This window comes from Zootoca vivipara, chromosome Z (genome assembly GCF_963506605.1).
Source record: "Zootoca vivipara chromosome Z, rZooViv1.1, whole genome shotgun sequence".
Classification (NCBI taxonomy): domain Eukaryota; kingdom Metazoa; phylum Chordata; class Lepidosauria; order Squamata; family Lacertidae; genus Zootoca; species Zootoca vivipara.
The window spans coordinates 29,919,415-29,934,618 of record NC_083294.1 but is presented as its reverse complement, the minus strand read 5'-3'; the positions used below and the strand labels follow the sequence as shown (position 1 = coordinate 29,934,618).

The window sequence follows — 15,204 nt, the reverse complement described above, 5'->3', positions numbered from 1 at the left end:
AGCATGGATAACTGGCTCGGGTGAATATCTGATGTTTTCTCCCTTCATGGTCTTGATTTATAGGCTACACTAAAATGAGGCTGCATTTTAAGCTGTGCTTTAATTAACTGTTTTTGCTTTTTCTATTACATTTTATTGTAATTTATATTTGGTGTTAGCCGTGGGGAGGGTGGGGTATAAATAAAATATTATTATTATTATTATTATTATTATTATTATTATTATTATTATTACCACCACCTGTCTGGCACTCAGGTATCAGGATGCCAGAGATTATCACTCAGGCAGAGGGGCTGCTGAGTACCTGAGCTCACGCTTTATGGGTTATGGCTGCCCTCACTCATGTCCCAAGCTCCCCCCTTGGTAGCCATTTCCTTCCTTAACAGAACGTTGGAAATTGTGTGGTGCCGTGCATTATGTAGTGCTTTGAGGAGACATTGGGTGTGTGAACAAAGAGAGGGTGCACACTACGTGCTGGAGGAGCAACCCCCCCCCCAATCATTGTAAAAAATCCCTGTAACAATGTAAAAGGGCATTAATAAATTAAAACATACTCTTTTTCTATTGGTGCAGTAGTGTTGCTTTATCCCAGGCACGTCCAACAGGTAGATTGTGATCTACCAGTAGATCACTGGATGTCTGTGGTAGATTACTGCTAGATCACTGGCACCCCTAAAAAAAGCTCACCCAAAATTTTCCTCCTCCCTAAAAAAAAAAAGCTGAACTATGACCTAAAGCCCTAAACAAAAATGGGCCTCCCTCTCTCCTAAAAGAAGCTCAACAAGTTTGGCCTAAACCCCCCCAAAACAGGGCTTCCCTTCCTTAAAAAAAACTCAACAGCTTTGACCTGAACCCCCCAAAAGGGGGTAGATCACTCCCAGTTTTTAACTCTGTGAGTAGATCAGAGTCTCTTGGGAGGTGGCCACCCCTGCTTTATCCCATTGCATTTGTATTCCTTCCTTCTTTGTCTCAAGGCAAATCTTTAAAAATGTAGTATAAACACCAACAATTGGGAAAGACTTGCCTGCGAGCGCTTCAATTGGAGAACAGCCTTTACCCAAGGTGTCATGGGCTTTGAAGACACTCGAACTCAGGACACAAGGGAGAAATGTGCTAAGAGGAAGGCACGCTTGGCAAATCCACACCGTGACCAACTCCCGTCTGGAGACCAATGTCCCCACTGTGGAAGCCCGTGTGGATCCAGAATTGGCCTCCACAGTCACTTATGGACTCATTGTTAAAACCGTGTTTATGGAAGACAATCTGATGTGGCTACGAGTGATCGCCAAAGTGGTATTCCTTCCTTTATACTTTGCATTGGCAGTTAGAGGTGAAAGCAAGTTCCAGTTCATATCTGGTTTCCAATAAAAAAATCCAAAGATGTGTGCCTCAAGTCCAATGTGCAAATGCCACTCACAGCCAGTGTATAACCAAGAAACTGATGGTTATTAATCTGAGACTTTGTCCTTGAGTATGCGACATTGTTTTCACGATTGTTTTCTGATAACTCATACCCTGTTTGTCTAATCATTGTTCTTCTTAGGAAAAAATAAAACTGAAGAACGGTACCATTCTTCAATCTTTTTTTTCTGGTGTATTTTAGTTTTGCTGTAACTTGCCTGGTTTTTTTTTTTAAACTGGTTTACTTGAGCCAGACAGAAGGGGTAGGCTTCTAAAAAGTGGTTATTAATGCCAGAGGCTCTACTCTCCTTTGAGAGTAAGGTATTGGAAAAGTCTCTTCAATGATTAATCTCTTGGGTTCTCATTTCACTTTTATGCTACTAAAAAAAACCTCTGGTGTTTTATTACATCAGTTTGAGTTGATTGACTTCATATTCTTTTCTTTTTTTAATTTAAAATTCATCTTTATTTCTTATTAAAAAAATTCTTTATTTCATCTTTATTTCTTATTAAAAATAACAAATCCACACAAATCATCACCACACAATATAACATAACATAATCAAACATAATCAATAATCAGCACATAAAGGGGGAAAAAACACAAAAAAGAAAAGAATATTAAGGTGAAACGGGGGAAAAGGAAAAGAGCTACAACAAAAATACAGATTAAATGGTTTTGTACTCATCATGAGCTGCATAGAAAGTTTTCTGAAGTGTCAAGTTATGTGTATATTTAATGAAACAATAGGTGAACGAAGTGCTTTCCCCTTTATTAGCAATGTATGTGGACCTAAGGCAGTAGTAGCCAATAGGTCCAATATAGGGCTATTCAGATGTTGCTGGAATACAAACCTAAGCATCTCTGAGAATTGGCCATGCTGGCTGGGGCTGATGGGCATTGGAGTAAAATAAAAGGAAAAAGTTTTACGGAGGGCAATGTGTTCACTACCACTGAACATAATTTTCATTGTATGAGGGCTTGGAGCCCCTCATTTTTAGATCTTGGAGCTGATGTATTCATCATGGCTGCAGAGACCTCACTGCAACCTAGAACTTCCATGCTTCACATCACAGCATTGAGCATGGCTGTGAAAGAGGTACCAGAGACAAAGCTTAAAATGATCCTTTGCAGTATTCAAGGGGTGGAGTATTGGCATAAATGATCAGCTCTGTGTAGCTGTGTAGTGGGTTGCTAAAGTCATGCCTGGTAAAAATCAATAACTGATGTTTTGGGTTTTTTTTTTAATAATCAACTTTATTACTTTCACAAACTGAGATGAACTTATACTAAGACACAGTTCTTGGGGAAACAGAGGCAGAGAAGGGTTGAATATCTGGAGCAGTGAAATCAACCACCTCAATAGAAACTATTTTCTCTCAAACTCTCCGATCTGCTGTCCCTGTAAGCACATTCACCCTACCCACCTCATAAGTGTTTCCTCAGTTACAAACACAGTTCCTGCTGCCACCACCAAAGTGCCCAAAAGACTAACTCTTCTTCCAGCATATCACATTGAAAATGCCCCTCTCCAGGAAGGGCAGGTGCCTAAAGGAAGATGTCCCTTTTCATCTCCTCAGGCAAATCTTGGAGACCTTGGAGTTCATGCAAACCCTCTAAAGCTATCTGAATATTGGCTTTGATCTTGGCAGTGTCTTTGGTAAGGGCTTCACTGAGCTCTGTTAGTAGCTCCTTGTTCTTCTCAATGAAGGCAAGCACCTCAGGAAGAGTCAACTCCACAAAAAACCCATAACCCAGTGCTACACATATGGTGGAGGGATCAGGCACTTCTGCCATTGACATAGAAATTGTAGCCTAGATCCACTTGAGTCATCAGCTCCTGGCTTCCTGTCTCCTGCAATCACTCATATTCTTGAGCTGAAGATACTGGGCCATATTTTCATAAACCTGATCCGACTGCTCCGGAACCTTCTGAAGATTCCTCTGCAGAAAGTCACCGCTGAAAGCTTCGTTCTGCAGCACCTTCTCCTGCACCTGCCGCTCACCTGGCATTCCGGCGAGGTTCCCACGAGAGCTTTGATGCCAGAGCCTGGAGGGGAGATCAGCAGGACCATTACTCTCTGTAACTCCGGGCCCTCCCGCCTTTCTCCCACAGAAACAAGAAGCGGGATGTTCTGCGATCCAGTCGGGAACTGAGGTGCTGGGCAAGGGAGTGGAGGGCCTGGGGGGGGGGACAAGACGCAGGCAGGCGCATGAGGGAGGCTACCCTCCCTCCACGTGGATACTTCCCCAACTGTTATGCTATTGGTGAATTCACTTTGAGTCCAAGCAAACAGGGAATAATGTAATTCCTCAAAACTTGAAACTCAAGACAATCCGCCAGGCCAAGCTATAGTGCAACTGTAATATAATAGTGATTTGCTTAAATGCATCTCATCACTGTGTTCAAAATTAGCCAGACATCAGGTGCATTTTGCACCTGACTATCAACTACTTGCAACCAATTGAAGATACCTGGACACCAGGATGGTGCCTGACATCTCCACCATCTGGAGGTGCATACCTGGATCTTGACCAGGGGACCCCAAACTAAGGCCCGGGGGCCAGATGCGGCCCAATCACCTTCTAAATCCGGCCCCCAGACAGTCTGGGAATCAGCATGTTTTTACATGAGTAGAATGTGTCCTTTTATTTAATAGCATCTCTGGGCTATTTGTGGGACCTGCCTGGTGTTTTTACCAGTAGAATGTGTCCTTTTATTTAAAATGCATCTCTGGGTTATTTGTGGGGCATAGGAATTCGTTCATATTTTTTTTCAAAATATAGTCCGGCCCCCCACAAGGTCTGAGGGACAGTGGACCAGCCCCCTGCTTAAAAAGTTTGCTGACCCCTGATCTTGACTGTTTTCACATACTAATACCACATCCTGTATAATTCTATCAGTTATATTTTATATGCACAATCAGAATGAATTTCAGAAACCAACATGCTTTTTCTGTGCAGCCTGAGCTGGAGCAGTGGGCAACGTTATAGTTAATGGTTGTTACTTATCTTCACTTACCCCACCCCACTGCCCTGCTCACAGCTGTGAAGAATATTCCTACGCTCTGAACTGTCTGTGTCACCATTAAGAAAAAGAGGTAGGAATAGGCCAATGTGGACTGTTCCTGAATAAAGTGATTTTCCCCTTTAAGTTCTTAACCTAGCTCAAGATTGTCATCTGAACTAGCCAGAGGTTTAAATGAGAATCAATTAGTCCATCCATCATTTGAAAAATAAGGCTTTTTAGAGCCATCTTGCGCAAAAATGGCAACCAGACATTCCATCTGGGCAACTGTAACCTTGGCTTAAGGAGCCATTTTGTGCCTAGCTTATATATCTGATTTTCTAACACTGCTCACCACAATCTAGTGATAGCTAGGCATTTACACATAGAAGTAGATGCTAGGGCATCTGTAATATAATAAACAGATTTGCTTAAATGCATCTCATTTTGCATCTGGCTATCAACCACTTGCAACCAGGTGAAGATGCCTAGGTGTCAGGATGGCACCTGACATCTTTTTTTGGGGGGGGGGGTTGGCGCCTGACTTCTCTACCATCTAGTGTGCATATGACTGAAGTTGTGTCCCAATAATAAAACAAGGCTGACATTTGAGTTAACTGGTTTAGGATTCGGTGGTAAAGGCACAAAATGCTTACCTTTAATAAATTACTATTCTTACTCCCTGTTAATTCCAAACAAAGCAAGTTATTCTTACAACCAAAGAGGAACAGGAATTTCCCTTTAGTTAAGAAGGGGGGGGGAGAGAAAAAGGAAGTCCCATCATTTTAAGCCCCAACATTCTGTAGAATATCTGAGGAGCACCACATTGTCTGTCCTAAGTGATCTACCCATTGTAGTCTATGAATATGCCAAATTTCAAACTGATATTTTCTGTGGCACAACACTAAGAATGAAAAAGTTTTTCATTCTGGATTGGAACCGCAACGTGAATAAGAAACGTTCATTCATTACTTCCACCACAGATATGCTGCCAAGATACCTGGGATTGCTTTGGCACTAGAGTTGTTTGGTGGCGATAAAGCAGTCTGGATGGTATAAAGAAGTGAGTAGAAGCACCCTCTTCCACAGGGGTACCAATTTAAATAAAATATTGGGGTGGGGGTAGGTAAGCCCCACCACGTATAACCAAGCACGACACAGCACACAAACACCATTTGAATGACAAAGCCCATCAACGGGGTGGTGTGGACCCCTCAAATATTTCATTAGGGGAAATGTCTGTGCATCTTATGGAGCGAATGTGTGGTCCCTGGAGCCAAATTACCAGGGGCAAAAAGCAGATAGTGCTTTTTTTAAAAAAAAGAAAGAAAGAAAGAGCTAAAGGCTAACAAGAGGGAAAGAGGGGTGTTGAAAAGAAGCCGCCCAGCAGCTGATTTCAAGAGATTGGGGAGGGAGATGAGGGAAGCTAGCTCCCTTCCCAGCCATGCCCCCTTGCCCAGGCCTCCATTGTTGAATGTTCTGCAGAGGGAGGCTGCAACATGTGACTGGCTGATTGGATTATCTGGCTGATTAGATTATCAGAAGCTGCAGAACTGTGAGTTGAACAGGATTTTTTCCCTTTGCAAAGTAAACTCAACAACTTTGAGCTGATTCTTTAAAAAATGGGGCTTTTCCTCTTTGCAAAAGAAGCTGCAGAACGGTGAGCTGATCCCCCCCCAAAATGAGGCTTTCCCCCTTTCCTCCTCTGAAAACTAAGTGCGTCTTATGGTCATATGGTCAGCTTCATAATTACAGGTAGGTAGCTGTGTTGGTCTGACGTAGTCCAAACAAAATAAAAAAATTCTTTCCAGTAGCACCTTAGAGACCAACTAAGTTTGTCATTGGTATGAGCTTTCGTGTGCATATACACTTCTTCAGATACACTGAAACAGAAGTCTTCATAAGGCAGTACAAGACCAGAACTATATGAGGCATTTATGCTGGTCCCAGGCATTTTACTCTCATCTGGATTTAAGCCTGGAAGGCAAAGGAAAAGTGTGGTGCACTAAGGCCAAGTGTCAAATCAGCAACTTGTGACATTGCACAGTAGCATTTTTATTTTGCTCTGTTTACAGCACCGAAGTGATCTCCCTGGGGCACAAGCACACATTAAAGCATCAGCCTTGGTTTTCAATTTGCTGGCTTTATGCAGTCTAGACCTACATGAAAGTCTCTTAATTCTGGTTTTAAATGGACAGGATTTTTTAAAATTCTTGAATAATTATTACAGTAAACCTGCAACTTAAGTGTATTTAACTTTATGTGCAATTTGTGTATATATGGAGGAAATGACATTGGCAATCCCATCTGCCATTGAACCAGGTGTGATCCCCGGAATGTAATTCCTGCATATGTTGCGGACTTACTGTACTGAATTTTGTATTCAAACACTAAAAAAGTTTTCCCAACCTGGTACCCTCCAGATCAGGCATCCCCAAACTGCAGCCCTCCAGATGTTTTGGCCTACAACTCCCATGATCCCTAGCTAAGAGAACCAGTGGTCAGGGATTATGGGAATTGTAGTCCAAAACATCTGGAGGGCCAAAGTTTGGGGATGCCTGCTCCAGATGTTTTAGACTACAGCTTCCATCAGGCCATGCTGGATGGGGCTGAGGCAAGTTGTAGTCCAAAGCCATCTAGAGGAGCCTTGGTTGTGGATGGTTCCAATAACGTAAGAAGAAAACTGGCAGCATTGTTTTCAAGCAAGAATCCAGCAGCTCAACACAAACCCCTGTGCAAAAGAACACAGCTGTCTCTTACATGTGTACTTAACTTTAAAATGTAAGATAAAAATAAGTATCAACAGTTAAAATTCCACAACATTACTTTCAAGTTCACAATGTGTTATAAAGTAAGTGTAATTTCTGTAACCAAGGATGCAGGAAGTGTTTTGTAAAGTCCAATATGCCCAAGAAAATGAATTCCAGAAGGAAGAGTTTGAGGGAAGTCACCCGAAGCTGTTAAAGGATAATGTAAAGAAGATATAATAATTTTGTGTTGTTTGTTTGTATTGTTCTTATAAAATGAATAAAAAATATTTAAAAATAAAAATAAAAAGAAGATAGAATCAGCCCAACAGAGAAAAAAATGTGGGACACCTCATGTTGTTCTCTCAAGTCCTTAGTGAAGTCTAAGTAACGTTAGGAAAGAATAGATGTGGGTACGAAGAAAATAAGCCCCAATAGAATACAAGGCAGTGCTTTGCCACAGTGTTTCCTTCACACAGAAGAAAGGTGCAGTAGACAATGGAAAATGCAAACTGGAACCTAGGAGGGCAGAGATGGAGGGCAGAGTGTCACTTCCATCATTAAAGCAAACCTCATTTGCAACACTTCTGTAAAAAATAATATATATATTTTTAAAAAGAGCCATCTAAGAACCTTAGAGTACCAAAGTATCCTTGGTCATATCCCCTGACCTGAGGGATTGATCATCTCTTGTACCACCAGATGGAGGAGGTGATTCTGCTCGGGAGTCAGTAGCGGCCAGAGCTCCTTCTGCAGCACCTTGAGCGCCTCCAGGTCTTTTTCCTGGCAAGCCATGACAGCAGACTGCAGCAGCAGGAAGAGCTCGGAGGGGACGTAGCCCGGCGAGGCATCCAGGGCCTCCCAGGAGTACTTCTCGAGGGTCTTGGCGTGCTCGGGCATCAGCTTGGAAGGCGGCGGCTGGAGCAGTAGGAGGAGAAGTACGCGGGCCACCTCGCAGTGCAGCAGCTCGTCAAGGAAGGCGCCTGGCGGCGGGCTGACGGGAACGGAAGAAGCGGCAGCTGCAGCCGAAGACGACGATCCACCGGCAGCAGGTCCTGTGCCGGCCTGAGCCATCAGCTGCGCCTGTGTGAGCACAGCCAGAGCACCATCGTGGTCGCGGCAAAGTAGCAGGCAGGAGGCCACGTCGCGTAGGCAGCGCAGAGCCTCAAGGGGCAGCTGGGCGACGGCCAGGAGGTCGGCGGCGCGCAGAAGGGCCGGCACGGCTTGGCCCGGATCTCCGCCGGAGCGCAGCTCGTTGCCCAGCTCGAGCCAAAGCCCGGCTGCTAGCGCGGGCTGGCCCAGGTCGAGGCGCAGGCGGGAGCCGAAAGCCACGCAACTCTGGGCAGCCGGCAGGTGTTCAGCCAGTCCCAGCCCGGGGCCTTGGCGCAGGCGGAGCTCCCGCTCGTGCTTGAGCCAGAGGCGCGCCGCTTCGCCCAGCGCCGCCGCTTCTCCAGGTGCGTGCCCGAGGCTCTGGGCGCAGCGCGCCACCGCTAGCTGGCACCAGGCTGCGTACGGGAGGCTCTCCTGGGCCCGCAGCTCCCTGGCCAGCGCCGCGAACTGCTCGGCAGCCTCCGACACGTTCGGCTTGCGCAAGAAGCGCCGGCGGAGCTTGGCCGACACAAGCCGGTAGCGGGTCAGGAAGTCGCCTCCGGCACCCGATCCCGATCCGGCTTCCCCTCCGCTGAATCCAGGTGACAGGCCGCCACCGCCGGTACCCGGGACGGACAGCATTTTCCCGACTCCTTCGGCTTCGCCAACAGCTCTCCTATGCTAGGCCCCGCAGGAAATGGCGACAGAGGGTTGCCGGGCGACGAAACAGGAAGTGGAAAAGAAGGCGTTTCTAAGGGCGTGTAACCATGGCCACCGCGGAGGCAGCCGTTGCCATCTCTGGGCTCCATCCACGCTCAGCTCAGCGCACGCCTACCTACCTGTGCTTTCCAGGCACAGATCCAGGTGGAACTATTGCATGGCCAAAAATGGTCTATCTTATAAGTTACGCCAAATGAACTCAGAGACAAGGAGTTAGGAGTCCATTTTGTTTATTGCAAAGCAATAGGCTACAGTCTAATCATTTCGCAAAACTGCAACCCGGCCCAACATGGGGCAGAGGAATTTATAACATTTCAGACAAAGGATCATTTTAATTCAGTATGCATGCCCATCATTGCCTCATCCTAATTTAAAACGTATGTGCAACAAGTATTGCTAACTAGGCCCTGATTCTCAATAATATGTTACATTGTGAGTTAGTATGCGTGTTGGGAACGTATTGTTACGTATACCATGTAACAATTTATGTTCTAGCTTATGAACTATATCTTTGTGATTTGCGTGTTAGCTGACCACCTGTTCTAGTAAAAGAACGGCATCTTGCTAGATCATCAGTTTTAAAGAACGGCATCTTGCTAGATCATCAGTTTTTAAAGCATCAGGTTACCATAACGCTTCTAATATAAGCATATTCCAGAATTTATAGGGATTTACATTCTCCCCTTAATAGGGCCCCTTTGGGCCCCTGCTACAGAACAAAAAGAGCAGGTTTTCACAGGATAAATCAGGGCTTCGTTCTCAGACAGGCATGTGTGAGGTGCATTTGAACCACAGCAATACTGAAAATTCCTGCACAATGAAAACAAGCATCTTGAGGAAGGATGGCCTCCCAAGCCTTCATCTGACAGTGAACAGATGCTTAAGTCAGGAGAGGAGCAAACTGACAAAAGGATGTTCCATCAGCACAACCGAAAGACCAGCAACTTGTGGTGCTTCCTTCTCCCTGAACTAGAATCATAGAATCATAGAGTTGGAAGAGACCACAAGGGCCATCTAGTCCAACCCCCTGTCAAGCAGGAAACACCATCAAAGCATTCTTGACATATGCCTGTCAAGCCTCTGCTTAAAGACCCCCAAAGAAGGAGATTCCACCACACTCCTTGGTAGCAAATTCCACTGCCGAACAGCTCTTACTGTCAGGAAGTTCTTTCTAATGTTCTTTCTTGTAGTTTGAATCCATTGCTCCGTGTCCTCTTCTCTGGAGCAACAGAAAACAACCTTTCTCCCTCCTCTATATGATATATTTGAACATGGCTATCATATCACCCCGTAACCTTCTCTTCTCCAGGCTAAACATACCCAGCTCCCTAAGCCGTTCCTAATAAGGCATCGTTTCCAGGCCTTTGACCATTTTGGTTGCCCTCTTCTGCACACATTCCAGCTTGCCAGTATCCTTCTTGAACTGTGGTGCCCAGAACTGGACACAGTACTCCAGGTGAGGTCTAACCAGAGCAGAATACAGTGGTACTATTACTTCCCTTCATCTAGATGCTATACTCCTGTTGATGCAGCCCAGAATTGCATTGGCTTTTTTAGCTGCTGCATCACACTGTTGACTCATGTGGTCTACCAAGACTTCTAGATCCTTTTCACATGTACTGCTCTCAAGCCAGGTGTCTCCCATCCTGCATTTGTGCCTTTCATTTTTTTGGTCCAAGTGTAGTACTTTACATTTCTCCTTGTTAAAATTCATTTTGTTTGCTTTGGCCAGGTTGTCTAATATGTTAAGGTCATTTTGAAGTGTGATCCTGTCCTCTGGGGTATTAGCCACCCCTCCCAATTTGGTGTCATCTGCAAACTTGCTTAGGATGCCCTCAAGCCCATCATCCAAGTCATTGATAAAGATGTTGAATAAGACTGGGCCCAAGACAGAACCCTGTGGCACCCCACTAGCCATTGAGCCCTTTGGGTTCGGTCAGTCAGCCAGTTAAAAAGCCACTGAATGGTAGCATTGTCTAGCCTGCATTTTACCAGCTTCTTTACAAGAATATAATGGGGCACCTTGTCAAAGGCCTTGCTGAAATCAAGATAGGCTACATCCACAGCGTTCCCTTCATCTACCAGGCTTGTAATTCTGTCAAAAAAATTAGTCTGACCTGACTTATTTTTCAGAAACCCATGCTGACTTTTAGTGATCACAGCGTTCCTTTCTAGGTGCTCACAGACCGTTTGCTCAATGATCTGCTCTAGAATCTTTCCTGGTATTGATGTCAGGCTGACTGGGTGGTAATTGTTTGGGTCCTCTCTTTCCCCCTTTTTGAAAATAGGGACAACATTTGCCCTCCTCCAGTCTGCTGGAACTTCGCCTGTTCTCCAGGAATTTTCAAAGATTATTGCCAGTGGTTCTGAAATCACCTCTACCAGTTCTTTTAATACTCTTGGATGTAGTTCATCTGGCCCTACTTCCTACTTCTACCCCATAAGGTCATCAGAAGCACTTGCAACTAACAACGTTTATTTTCTCCTCCTTCCCAATCCAATTTCTTTTGGATAGCAAGCCTGGCCAGAGGCAGAGAGATTCCCCTTCTTGTCTATAAGATTTTCTGCAGGAGCTACTCTGGTCATTCCAAGTTGATGAGCAGGGTCGTACCTAGGGGTTGGGTCAGGCTGGTCCCAACAAGGGCACGGACCCAGAGGGGATGCAACAATCGCGCCACTGCTTGGTGCTCCTAGCCCAGATCCTGGACGGCATGTTCTCCTGCAAGACGCCTTTGTCTACACATCCAAATCAAGAGGAAAAGAGAAAGAAATATTTTGCTCCCGCCCACCAGCTCTCCCCTTGTTCCTCCTAATTCAGCTGCTGACAGTGCAGGGAAGAGCCGCAGCCTAGGAGGGAGCTGAGAGGAGAAGCGGGGCTCAGGGCCGGTGCTAGGGTTTTTTGCGCCCTAGGCAAGATCACCTTCTGGTGCCCCCTCCCCCCCATTTTCCAGAGTTGTTGACCTTTTTTAGAAAAAAATAAAAGTGGAACAAAAAATAGAAATAGAAAATAACAATAGAAATTAGAAAAAAGTAGAAAAAATAAAAAAATAAAAAGAGAGTTTCATGATTGTTGGTGAGGGGAACGGGTAAACAGCTGAGAGGCGCGGCGTGGCGGCCCCAGGCGCGCACTCCCTGTGCGCCTCCAGAGAGCGGCCTAAAGCCGCTGAGAGGTGCGTAGGCGGCAACCCCAGGCTCGCGCTCCCCACGTACTTTCGCGTGGGGAGTGGGAGCTTGGGGCCGCCTCCGCTGAACAGCTGAGAGGCGCGTCAAGGTGGTCCCAGGCTTGTGCTCCCTGCGTGAAGCTCCGGAGGCGCGCGGGGAGCACGAGCCTGGGGCTGCCTGCTCCGCGCCTCTCAGCGGCTTCATGCCGCTCTCCGGAGCCACACAGGGAGCGCAAGCCTGGGGCCGCTGCGCCACGCCTCTCAGCTGTTCAGCTTTTTACCGCTTCCTCTCACCAACAACCAAGGATTAGTATTTATTATTATTATTATTATTATTATTTACCCACCCTTCACCCTAAGGTCCCAGGGCAGGTTACAGCATTGAAACACAATATAAAAACTAGTTACAGGTAGGTAGCCGTGTTGGTCTGACATTGTCAAAACAAAAAATAAAAAAACACTATAAAAACTATTTAGCATTAGCTTTTTTTTACTGCAGAGGGACTGAGTGAGTTTATATCTCAGGTCACAAGTGAGTTTATATCCGAGGCAAGAGTTGAACAAAGCGGTTCCAGATTCAAGTTCCATCTCTCAGATTGCCATGCTGCATGCCTTTAGAAAAAAGCCCACAGTGTTCAATGGGCCTTACTCCCAAGAAAGTATGTGAGTGCATACAGGATTGAAGCTGTTGCACCTAGTGCAGAGACGATTGAGAGCTCAGTGAATACATATTGTCACTGAAATAAACTCATAATGGGCCAGAGACCAGCGTAGCCTACATATTTATGAAAGGTTACAGAAACTTGAAATATGGGGAAGCAGGAGATGGTGCCCAGTAGGGCAGTGTTTCCCAACCTTGTGCCTCCAGATGTTTTGGGACTACAACTCCCATCATCCCTAGCTAGCAAGACCAGTGGTCAGGAATGATGGGAATTGTAGTCCAAAAACAGCTGGAGGCACAAGGTTGGGAGACACTGCAGTAGGGAACAGCTGTAGTTTAGTGGTAGAGCACCTGCTTTGCATGCAGAATGTCCCAGGGATGACGTGACCACTGCCCCAATTCCTGGGAAGGTACTGACAGTCAGGGTAGAAAATACTGAGCCAGATGGACCAATAGTGTGACTCAAAATAGTGAAGGGCCATAGTTCAGTGGTAGAGGACCTGCTTAGCATACATAAGTCCCCAGGTTCAATTGCTGGCATCTCCAGGTAGGGCTGGGAATATTCTGTGCCTGAAATCCATAAGGAACATAGGAAGCTGCTTTACACTGAGCTGGACTCCTGAGCCATCTTGCTGAGTGCTATTGACACTGACTGGTGGAAGCAGCTCTCCAAAGGTTTCTGTCTGAAACTCTGGAGAGCTGCTGCCAGTCAGTGTCAACAGTACTCAGCAAGATGGAGCATGGGTCAGGCTCAAGGCAAGGCAGCTTTCTAAGTTCTTTGTTGGCCTTTAAGAAAAGGTTGGCGCTAGATGTATGCAAAGCAGTTCAGAATAGAAGCAATTTATAGAATGTTCCATCACTCCTGGATACATAAACGGTCTCTCAGTGGTTTCCCTGTGTTTCCTAAAGCATTAATGCTGGAGCTCATGAAAAGCTCATTTGGAGGATTTAGTGCAGTCATTTCCAGGCATGAAAGAATTAAGGTCATTTTATATAGAAAGAGGGTGGGGGAGAACACACTAGCGCTAATAGATGGAATTTCAGGAAAATGCTTTTTTTCATAGAAGTTGCGGGCTGGAGACAGAACATTCTCCCTGTCTAAGAGTTAAAAGCAGTTTGAAAGCCGAATTGATGATGTGGTGAATATTTATTTATTTTATTTTTATCCCGTCTTTCCTCCAATGAGCTCAAGGTGGCATACACAGCTGTCCCCCTTCCCAGGGTGGCTGTTCCCACCCCCCCTCACTGTCTGGGCCAGCAGGGGCTGATGGAAGCTGTAGTAAAAAATATCAGCAGGGCACGAGGACAGCTGCTGTAAACTCTCTACTATAGTATTGAATTGCCTCTACCTGTTCTGGAGGCCAGGACCCGAACCAATGGATTCAAGTTACAATAAAGAAGATTCCGACTAAACACCAGGAAGAATTTTCTGGCAGTAAGAGCTATTCAACAGTGGAACAGACTTTTGCAAGAGATGGTAGACTCTCTTTCCTTGGAGGTTTTTAAGTACAGTATATAAATCAAACTCAAAACAGCCTAGTAGGTATCTGCATTAAAGTTGTTTGCCATGTGCTCTAAGTGGGGCGTCACTTGGGCTTAACTTGGAAACTACAGCTGGTACAGAATGCAGCAACTAGGTTGTTGAGGGGGCATTTCTTCAACACCGTATGACACCTCTGAGGGTGCTGCACTGGCTGCCAATATGCTACCAGGAACATTTCTCTTTCTAAACCACTTTGAGGGTTTTTTAAACAGTCAACTGGTGTATAAATTTTATGAAATGAAAAGGAACATTTCACAGTTTCTACTTTTAGCATTGGGACCAGCTTACCCAGGCATCCCCAAACTTCGGCCCTCCAGATGTTTTGGACTACAATTCCCATCTTCCCCGACCACTGGTCCTGTTAGCTAGGGATCATGGGAGTTGTAGGCCAAAACATCTGGAGGGCCGCAGTTTGGGGATGCCTGAGCTTACCTAAGGGTAAGCTCACCCAATATATACCTGCCCAGCAACTGCAGTTCTCAGACAGGCACTCCTGAGGGTGTGGTTAGCTTGCCCTAGAAACTATGAATTCAGGATTGTGAGTCCAGCCCTCTGCAATCAATTACCAGCCAGAATTGGGCAGGTGCATCACATCATTTTGTTTAGCTATCTAATTGATACATTTCAGGCTTTCCTTGATGGCTGACCCAGTCACTTACATAATATTGATTGCCTATTTGCAAAAATAGTTTTGTTGTTTTCTAGACTTGGTAAGATATTGTTTTAGAAATGATTTTATTGCTTTTAGAAATGGGTTTTGTGTTTTATCCTGTTTTTTTATTCTGGACACTGCTCCAGCAGCCTCTGTTAACTACGGAACTAAATGCTTAGTGGGAAGGAGAGCAGGTAGATCAAGGACCCAGCTAGACACCCT

The 15,204-nt window shown here is 45.5% G+C and overlaps 1 protein-coding gene and 1 pseudogene across 1 annotated transcript; both read right to left on the bottom strand.

Moving 5' to 3' along the window:
* Positions 1-2,576: 2,576 nt before the first annotated feature.
* LOC118084318 (protein UXT-like) lies at positions 2,577-4,817 on the bottom strand (annotated as a pseudogene).
* Positions 4,818-4,942: 125 nt separating this feature from the next.
* LOC118084317 (40-kDa huntingtin-associated protein-like) lies at positions 4,943-8,955 on the bottom strand. The gene has a single exon (XM_035113717.2). It carries the CDS (start codon positions 8,885-8,887, stop codon positions 7,814-7,816), a length of 1,074 nt encoding a protein of 357 aa, XP_034969608.1. The 5' UTR covers positions 8,888-8,955; the 3' UTR covers positions 4,943-7,813.
* Between the last annotated feature and the right edge of the window lie 6,249 nt (positions 8,956-15,204).